Genomic DNA, 10,251 nt, shown 5'->3' on the forward strand with positions numbered 1-10,251 from the left:
TCTTCAATAAAATAAAAGCAAAGCTGGATAAACTCGTAGTGGTGCTGTGTGTGTTTAATTCTTCATAATCATAACGTTCACATTGTCTTATTTTGTTTTAACCCACAACAGGACAAACATGCTTTATTGGATGTAACACCCAAAGCTGTGGATTTGTTAAACTATACACAGTGGTTCCCAATTGTAGTGTTTTTCAACCCTGACAGCAGGCAGGGTGTAAAGATCATGCGGCAAAGGCTGATTCCCACATCCAACAAGAGTTCGCGGAAGCTTTATGACCAAGCAAATAAATTGAAAAAGACTTGTTCACATCTTTTTACAGGTACCTGAAAATGTGTTTCTTCTTTTGTTCCCTGTGAAAGCATTTATAAGAGTAGATTGAATTTTATATGGTTCCTTGAGAAAACTCTCATCACTTTTCTAAGCAAATACAAGCACAATCAAATGGGTCTTCCCTCTAAATTTTGCTGAAATAAATGTTGGATTTGTGCTGTCGAAGGTACAGGATGAGTGGCAGTAATGCAGAAAAGGTGAATGCAGAACTAGAGTTTTCCAAACTCTGATTTGCTATGCTTTTTTGAATTGTAATTCAGGATTCACCAGGCAGCATGTATACTGGCTGGGTCAGTCTGAAAGTTGTTGTCAACAAAGGTGTTTGTTTTTATTTTCAAGTTTGAGCTCAGACCATTAAATGTTGCACCCCTGCAAAGCTATATCAAAATGGAAGTTGAGTAGGAAGTTAAGGAAAGATTGGAATGTCATATGTGTACAGAGGATTTTTAGATAAAATTATGAACGTAGAGGTTGTATTTCCAAAAGCAGATTAGCACCATAATATAATAGTAAAAACAAATACCATATTTATTTGATTCTGAGAAGACACTGATTGCAAGACACACACTAACTTCAGTACCACCAATGGGGGAAAAGCTTTATTTTTGGATATGAAAAAGCAACCTTGATTCTACAAGGTGTCCCAAAAGTTGGCATGCATCAGGAAAATGTAAATTAAGGTACCTCTCACTCCATTTCCCATTTTCCCTATGTATGGCGACTTTTGGGACACCATGTAAGACATAATCCATTTTTAGAGATGTCTATATAGGGGAAAGTGTATTTTAGAAATGAAAAAATACTGTTATTTCTTAAGTGTCATTCAACACTGATTGAATGTGCCCTATTACATTATACTTCTAAATGCTGAGTGTCTTCACCAAAGATGGTTGGAATATCCAGTTGAACACCTAAGTACAATAACACTGGGGTAAATGGTATCTTCATCCCATTGAAACAGTTGGAAGAGACACATTGAAACTTATATGTTACAGTCATATAATTCATTTCTTTTCATCTCTGCAGCTACAATTGATCTACATTCAGCTAATGATAGCTGGTACGGCAGTCTCAAAGATTCTATCCATCAACAGCAAAGCGAAGCAGTGTGGGTTTCAGAAGGAAAGGTATGTGATCACATGCACACAGTTGTTACTTTTGTGTGTACTATTCAAATCCCATTATGGACAGAAATTTCCCTGTGAGAGGAATTTGAGAATGATTTCCCATTATATGTGTAGAAACTTCTCCCACTAATGCAATATAGAACTCCCAGAATTTTATTGAACGCAGCCATAGATATTGATTACTTATCAAGTTTAAAGTTCTGATTGAGAATTAAAACAAAACAAAAATATCTTACTGTATATTTTATTGTTATTCCTAATAAACACTAAGCATTAGAATGTCTTTTTGTGATGCTTACAATGCCAGATACAGAAGTTTCTGTTCTTTATGGTCTTATGTAATGTGAGCATGGATGTGACAAGGAAAGCATAACCTTCCTATAAAATCTTTTTTTCCAGCTGGAAGGAATGGATGATGACATTGAGGATCGTATGTCATACTTAACAGCGATGGGTGCTGACTATCTGAGCTGTGACAGCCGACTGATCAGTGACATGGAAGACACTGATGGAGAAGGTGGGGCCTATACAGACAATGAGCTTGACGAGTCATCCTATGAGCCCAGAGTCTCTTCCATTAGTCGGTCCTCTGAACCAGTGCAGCATGAAGAGGTGAGAAATACAGAATGACAGATTTATTATTTTCCTCTCAAAATATGTTTTGCAAACCATTGGCCTAGATTGTAAAGTACAAAACTGCTTTTGTAACAATCTGTCAGATAGGTTGCCTGACACTCTCTGTGTTGGTGAAAGCTGGAGGTATCTGTCTCAGAACCTTCAGTTCTTTCAATGGCTGGATTTGTGGGGCAGTCTGAAAAGAGTGGCCTAGGACACTTCTTCTTAAACTATATGTCCCAAATGGGATCCTGAGGTCAATGTTGGGGTCCAGAAAAATTTGACAACAGTAAAAGTTTTTTGAACATCACCTAGTAGCTGTTTTAGACATTTACACAAATCTGTTGTACAGTGTTTACCGTAGATTCTGCAGAAGATGTTTCAGCTGTACTTCATAAAAAGGAAAATCAGCTTGTTAAGCATGCCTTGCAAATGCTGGTTTGTTATCAGAAAATGTTTGATTTTTGTAACTGTTTTGAGTACAATATACCCAATACTCTGAGGATGCCTGCCATAGATGTGGGAGAAATGTCAGGAGAGAATACTTCTGGAACATGGCCTGGAAAACACACAACTACCCAATACTATAGTTTGTAAAAAAAAATGAACAAATTCCTGTGTACACTGTAAATATCTTATCTGTAGTGCAAAAGAACCAATGAAAGAACAATACAATATTTAAAATTAAGAATAATTTTAACGAACATAAACTTATCAGTATTTCAATAGGAAATCTGGACCTGCTTTTGGCTGATGAGATAGTCAAGTTAATTAGGATTGTTGTTGTGTGCCTTCAAGTTGTTTCAAACTTAGGGTGACACTAAGTCTAAGGGTGGGAACCAGGTAAATGACCTTAGAGGGCTGCATTCAGCCCATGGGCCTTAGTTTGGGGACCCCTGGTTAAGGGATCTCAGTGGAGGAACAGAATCTCAGACACCAACAGCAGCATACCCTGAAGGAAAAATTAGCATCATTTCAATGTATTGGTGTAGATTGTTTTTGCCAACAATGAGGACAGGTTTCCCAGAATGGCATCAGCAAGCAATCTATTACAATTGGGTTTCATTCCCATGTCCTAATTAATTGTACCTGACAGCTTATTTCTGTTCTGATGTATGAACCAGACAGATTTGTCCTTCTCTGCCAAACTTAGGGAACAATATTTAATTTAGCAGCAATAATTAAGGTAGGCAATAATTAAGGTATTGGTAGGGAAGTGAGAGGGAACATGGTTAGTGTAGAAGAAAAGGAAAATCAGTGGAAATAAAAATAAAGGTAAACAAAAGGGGGATTCTTATACAGTAGAGTCCCGGTTATCCAAGATAAAGGGGCGGGCCCAATCTTGGATAACCGAACTATTCGGATAGGGCGAAGGCTCGCCGAGGGACGTCTCCCCAGATCTCCCTCGGCCAGGCCCTTGCTGGAGGAAAGAGTTTCCTCCAGCAAGGGCCTGGCCGAGGAAAACCTGCGGCATGGATCTCCCTCGGCCAGAGTTTCCTCCAGCAGGGGCCTGGCCGAGGAAAACCCGCGGCATGCTCCTCGTTTCTCGGAGGAACAGGTCCTTGCTATCCCTCTGAGAAAAGCGGAGCACACCCTGGATCTCCCTTGGCCAGGCCCTTGCTGGAGGAAACTTTTTCTGCTGCAGCAGAAATCAGCAATTGCGGGGCGCTTCTGGGACACTTCCTCTTCCCTCTCCTCTCCTCTCGAGCTCCCTTCGCTCAAGATAAGGAGAGGGAGAGGGAGGAGCGCCCCGGCAGCACCTCGGATGATACAGACGCTCGGATTAGCAAGGCTCAGGTAACCGGGGCTCTACTGTACTTCATATTAACTGTAGATAAAGGGATTGTGGTAGCAAAACACTCCACTTCAGTTTTTGCAGCATCAATGGGGAGAGCAAGTTTCTTCTCCTGTTTTAAAACTCTGTTATAGAACAATTCGTTAAAATTATTTCAAATTGCTTCAATCTAAAAAGATGACAAACAAGCAAACATCAGTCAGTTTTGTTACTCAGAATAATCCAGTGGTATGTACTTGGTTTCATACAGAGCCCTGTAAGAGCAGACTGCTGTAACAAACACATCAAAAGCTATGTTTTCAATATGGTTGAAGAGAGAAAAAGAGAACTTGCAGAGCAGTACCACTAGCAAAAACTTTAAACTGGGATCAGAGGACGAAGGGCCATGAATCTTGTGGGATGAGAGGGAGGAGTAACAAAGCTGTAACTTTGCCTCACATGAGTCAAAAACTGTGTGAATGCATATATAATATCTTCCTGTTACTTGTCCTTAGAGTTTAAGAAGACCCAGCCCTGAACCAAGAATACAGATGAGAAGAGCTGGTAGCAGGGAAGTTTTGAGAGATCCCAGCCCACCTCCAGCATTCAAGCCTGAACCCCCAAAGGTAATGCAAGAGAAGAACTGTTAAACAGTAGATCTTACACATCTATGCTTCTTATGTAGAACAGTCTTTGCAACTGTATTATTCAATTTGTTGTTGATGATCATTTCCAGACTGAATTTTTGCTTTTATATAAATACTTACTGGCTTTTGGTTTTATATTAAAGGGTAAACTGCCAAACAAAGAAGATCCATACGATGTCCCGAAGAATTATGAACCCAGAACAAACAGCCCTAGTGGTCTTAACACAGAAACGTCTGGAATATCAGCTAAAACAGCTCCTCCACCTATAGCCATCAAGCCTGCTTTTGGACGTCCCATATTAAAATCCTCCCAGCCAGTCATTCAACCAACAGAAGTGGAAGAAAATACTGAGGAGAGTGTAGACAATGGAGAGAACACGCCGAAATCCGTGTTGGGGAAAGTTAAAATATTTGAGAAGATGGACCATAAGGCAAGACTCCAGAGAATGCAGGAATTGCAAGAAGCCCAAAATGCCAGGGTATAGAAAAAAGAACGAAATAGTCGATAGTTTTAGTCTTTGTGTTTTTATTAGCAATAGTTCATTAATAGCTTTGTAGTTTGCTACTTTGCATGCCTTTGGGTACATAAAGACCCCCATATCTGTGGGAGCAGTACCAGCATTTTGATTTACCCGTTCCTGACAAAATATTCCCCCTCTAGGCATTTTCTAAGTCTTTCGTGTCATTCCATAGTATACTTCCACCAAAAGTAGGTCATAGAGTTGTACTGAGGATCTAGCATACCATATAGTCCTTTTACCCTCCTCTCTCTCTCCCCCCCCCCACCAAAAAAAATCATATATCTACACAAAGTCCTAGAATATATCTCCCATGGATACAGGGGATCATATTGTAGTATGACTCTGTTAAGAGAATACCTTTGGGATCGGCCACTCATTTTTGTTTGTGGGAGTCTCGAAAGAGGTTCTAATGCTTATATATTTTCTTTTTATAGGTGGAAATAGCTCAAAGACACCCAGACATTTATGCTGTCCCAATCAAACCACAGAAACAGGAACAGAACTGGTCCCAAACAGTCAGGTAAAATGAATTCATTTGTGCACACTGTTATGTCACTATTGAATTAAACTACTATCAAAATTGCATTTAAAAAGAGAAGATCCCTTGCATATATGTGATTCAATAGAAAATTGGTAGAATATGTTTTCTTTCCAAAGGAGTTTTAAAAGCTGATAGACCTCTACCAAAATAACAATGAGTACATTAAATAATGCATAAATTAATGTTATTCAAATATAGTATTTCTCCTCCCTCATATTATATTGGCTGAACATCTTCTGGGTTTCAGTCCTGTCTGTAACCAGCGCAAAATGCTTGCCCTTTAAAAAAAAGAATTGCTATGTCCTATTTCTAATCCCTTAATGCTACAAATATTCCTGACTGCAATGCCCAGTTCCATTGTCCCCAGTCAGCCAGAGGTTTACTGTTTCCTTCGACTTCTCTGCCATTTGCCTTTACTTTTCCCCAATCCCTGTTCCACTATGTATGTAAGCTTGGCCATATTTTTGTAGGGTCCGTGCTTCTACGTTGTTAAGTGGCGGATTTTAGGACACTAAAATGGCTGAGGTTCATCAGTTGCTTTCTATCGGACGTGCTGTTAATCAACCTGGATAGCATTAAAAGAAGAATAAGAAGAACATTTCTTACAAATGCAGTGTTATATTTCAATACTACATTTTTACCTCTTCAAGGTGATGAGATGACACTACCTTGAATGAGGCATAAGCATGCATATGTTGAACATATTTTGGTACTTCCAGTAAGGAACATTTAGACATTGTTTTGAGAGAAGTTCAGCCATAGAGCAGGCCTTCTTGACAGTGTTTGTTCAGAGATGTTGGTAAACTTCTGAGAAGCTTTGAAAGTTGGGATAAGACTTGAGTTCTGTTGGGTGATAAATCTGTTTGAAGAGCTCTCTCTTTCTCTCTTTCTGTCTCTGAACTCTACTTTGGCAAAATTTACTTACGGTTATTTGTTTTGCTGTTAGTTCCAGGCCTCCAGAACCACAGAAACCACCTGCTAGACCTTACCTAGATAAACAAGGAAGTTATGGCAGTGATGCAGAAGAGGAAAACTATCGCCGGCAGCTAGCGGATAAGTCTAAACGTGGATACTACGGACCACCATCTAGATACAGGGATACAGAATTGTAGATTTACTGTTGGCCGGAGCTGTTGTACTGAGGCATATGTGCACAGTGCAAACAGAATCCTGGTTACTTTTTTAAAGTATATATATATATATTTGGGGGCTACTGATGAACTCAAGGTGTATCTACATACTGGAATGGCAGGACTTAACTTTCATATAAGTACTGAAGAAAATGAATCACTGTTGCCTGAATGCTGTTGCCTGTTTTACAAAAGGACCAAAACTCTATTTTAAAATTTACATTAATTTCTGACATTTATGTCTTTTAAACTATTTCTCTTCCTCACTACAACTGCCTTTAAAAATTAAAACTTCATGACATGTTGGAACATGATGAAAATGCACAGTGCATTAGTGCAAGAAAAAAAAGTGCCTTTCTAATGAAAAGTGTCTTCTTGTTCTTTGGCCCTGACGCTTGTGCAAAGCCATAATGTTTCTATTGCTTAACTTTTGTATGTTTCATGGCTACCATTTCCCCCTTTGAATGCTATTTTTCTACTTTAAATAGATCTGTATACAATTTTTGATAAGCAGTGATTGTACATATGACAAGGTTGTTTTGTAAGTTGGCTGCCACAAGGTCTGAGAGCAGTAAGATTGAAAAAAATTATGTAGAAAATAAGGGAGATTATTTGCGTCTTAAACCTTTACATGAGTCATAAAATAATAAAGGGATATATTCTCCAACCAATTGTTGTCCTGTTTCATTTTAGGAACAAAGGAATTATTCTTTTCTGTCTGGTTTTGTGTACTGGTTTTTGATGTAGGAAGGAAGTAGCTAAGAATCATGTTTTTAATTCTGCTTTTGGCCTATAATTCACAAAGATTCCACTTTCATGAACCTTTTGCAAAGAATATATTTGAAAGATCCACAAAGGAAATCAAAAATAGGTCTGTTGTGATGCACAATAATGTTGAATACAAGAGATGAGGGTGGTGCAGTATACATTTTTGTGGTTTGCTAATCTTGTGTGTAAATTTGCTGACATCCCTTGTTGAACAAGATGTCAATGCTTATTTCTAAATAATTTCTAAGGAACAGAGCCAACTGCACCTGACCAACAATTTGAGCATTGGCTATGGTGCATGTGTATTTGCCTTTTGCCTAAAGTAATCTCTTAATTCTAAATTGCAATCATTTAAAAAATACAAACTCGGTGGTTAAAGGTTTTGAGTTATCAGATTCATTACTTCCATGTTGCTGTTCATCATGGAGATTATTCATAGAGATTCATGGAGATTATTCCATCATTTTTGTATTATTCAATGTTGTTGTTACTGCTATTATATTACCACTTTTGATTTTCTCATAGTAGTATTGAGAAATCTGGCATACAAATGGCCTGTACATACCAGAAGGTCTTTGTAAGGCTTGTCAGCTCCAACTCTGTTGCTGTGGATTAGTCTTCTTTGGAAGAATACGCCAAGACACACAAGGGCTGAAGATACCATATGGCCTATTGTTCGGAATAAAAGAGTCTGCTCTACTGCCCGCATATATAGGCCTGGCTACAGTGTTATAAATCACTCTTGGAGTCCTGGCGCCTGGAGGTTGCCCATTCCCACATTCCAGAGCCCCTTTCCCCCCACCTCAGGGCAATTGAATTTTATGGCTGGCTCATATGCCCTGTCCTCCCTTTTGGCCTATAGTCATGTGCTCTGTGTCAGCGCTCTGTGTCCAGAGATGGCACATCATGACAGTCTTCCATTTCCAGAGCTAAATAGTTCTGAATCCGAAGACTACTAAAAAGTCCGATATCTCACTCGGAAGTCCCATATGGAATGGCTGTAAAAGTGCTATTACATTAAAACTATTTGAGCCACAACTGAACTGCAGAAAAGTATCTATTGTCTTAATACATCTTTGACATTGTGGATTCACAAAGAAGTTACAAGTAAAACATTCTCATTATGGAAAGTGACATCTGGAAATTGTAGAATTGTTTGATACTATTGGAAATCTGCCTCTCTTTATAGGCTTATTCCATGTCTATGGCTGCTGCTGCTGCTGCTGCTGCAAAGGTCCTGGAATTTCACAATATGGTGGTAGAGACCCTTAAGATGTTCAGGCAGAGTTTCTATGTGTTCATGATGGCAGGAAGTTGCTATTTTTTTTAGGTATAATCTCCACAGCACTACTTTTGATGGTTTAGAGAAGTAGCACTAGAGGAAAGCAATTGTTGCATATTGAGTAACATTTTGTAGTAACATTTTTTTAGAAAAGGAAAGGAATCAGGATGAGTTCACCTGCAGTACTGGTATGTAGTTTTTCTAATGGAATAAGTGCTATTAAAAGTAAATTAAGTTTGTGGATCTTTTTCCGCTGCTGCTTTAGAACAGTTTGACATCATTGAAATGCTTTGAAATTAATATTTTGATATCTAGGAAATGTCCAAGACAACTAGCAATGAGAGATATCTACTCTGTTTTTTCTTATTAATTACAGCAAAACTAAAAAGCTACAGTGAAAGAAAATATTGATGTATTTCGTACAGAAATTTACTTCAGTAAATTTTCCTAATCCTCATAATACTGTGAGGCTACAGAAAATGTTTAATATTTTTCCTATAAGATATGAAATGTTTAATGCAGATTTCACTGGCAAATGGACAGGTGCGTGAAACGCTGTTCCTGTCTCTCTGTACATGAGAGAGCAAGGAGGGTCCTGCAGAATTCTCAGCTTGCTTTTTGTAGGTTTTCAAATACCCACAAAAGATGACTTCTTTGTGCATTCCCCCCTCGAAAGCTTTCATTTGCCAGCCCCAAAGTTAATTATATAGTGATTTATGAATAGTCATCATGCACGTGACACCTGTATAAAACCATGCAATTATACAGCAGCAGGAATCCCAATTAGAGACTTTAAAAATTAAAATTTCATGTTAACTTGTAAGAACCTGGCAAAGCTCACCACATATATGTAATTAAGAGCTGTAGATTTTTAGATAGCAAAGAAAGTATCATATATACTCAAAAGAGAACTGGATTCCATCTTATCTGGAAGCGAAGAGAGGGAGTCCTGGTTTGTACTTGGATGCAAGAACACCAACAAATATAAGATGCTGTAGGCTATATTTCAGAGGAGGAATGGGCAAAACCTACTGAGTATACCTGGAATAATAATAATACTTTATTTGTTTGACCAGTCATATGACCATTTCAAAGTGCAACATAAATAAAAACAAGGCAAAAAGGATGGGAGGTCAGGCAGCTGACCATCTGTTTGCTGACAAAATCTTATTTTCCTGATTCTTCTTCTTTCAGGAAATGTGCTCTTTTCTTGATAGCTTTCAGGGTAAAGAGGCTGACTCTAATTATGGTGGATCTTTCTTGTCCTTGCAAGAGGACTGTCAGAAGATCATTTCTGTTGGGAGACCTAAAATAAGATAGTAATGGATGTAAATATCTGTGTCGAAGATCGGCATATGCTGGGCAGTCAATCAAAAAATGTTCGATGTCTTCCACTTTTTGATCTCCCCAGACACAGAATCTCTCATTTCTTGGGATGTTACAGTAGCGACCAGTTTGCATCATAATACCGAGTTGTTCAAACCTGGCCCTGGTGTATATTCTTCTTAAGGGC

General features: G+C 38.5%; 1 protein-coding gene across 7 annotated transcripts in view; it reads left to right on the forward strand.

Annotated features, from left to right (window-relative positions):
- Positions 1 to 7,359, forward strand: part of tjp2 (tight junction protein 2) — a 95,501-nt gene extending 88,142 nt beyond the window's left edge. For 6 of the 7 annotated variants that reach the window (XM_062971972.1, XM_062971969.1, XM_062971971.1 and 3 more), the window contains 7 exons: positions 112 to 322; positions 1,360 to 1,460; positions 1,860 to 2,072; positions 4,365 to 4,475; positions 4,640 to 4,975; positions 5,452 to 5,537; positions 6,505 to 7,359. In XM_062971972.1, coding sequence (XP_062828042.1) covers positions 112 to 322; positions 1,360 to 1,460; positions 1,860 to 2,072; positions 4,365 to 4,475; positions 4,640 to 4,975; positions 5,452 to 5,537; positions 6,505 to 6,670 — 1,224 coding nt within the window. In that variant the 3' untranslated portion in view covers positions 6,671 to 7,359. The remainder of the gene's footprint in view (positions 1 to 111; positions 323 to 1,359; positions 1,461 to 1,859; positions 2,073 to 4,364; positions 4,476 to 4,639; positions 4,976 to 5,451; positions 5,538 to 6,504) is intronic. The other variant, XM_062971968.1, reaches the window with a different exon arrangement.
- The last annotated feature ends 2,892 nt before the right edge of the window (positions 7,360 to 10,251 follow it).

The sequence above is a fragment of the Anolis carolinensis genome, chromosome 2 (assembly GCF_035594765.1).
Source record: "Anolis carolinensis isolate JA03-04 chromosome 2, rAnoCar3.1.pri, whole genome shotgun sequence".
Classification (NCBI taxonomy): Eukaryota; Metazoa; Chordata; class Lepidosauria; order Squamata; family Dactyloidae; genus Anolis; species Anolis carolinensis.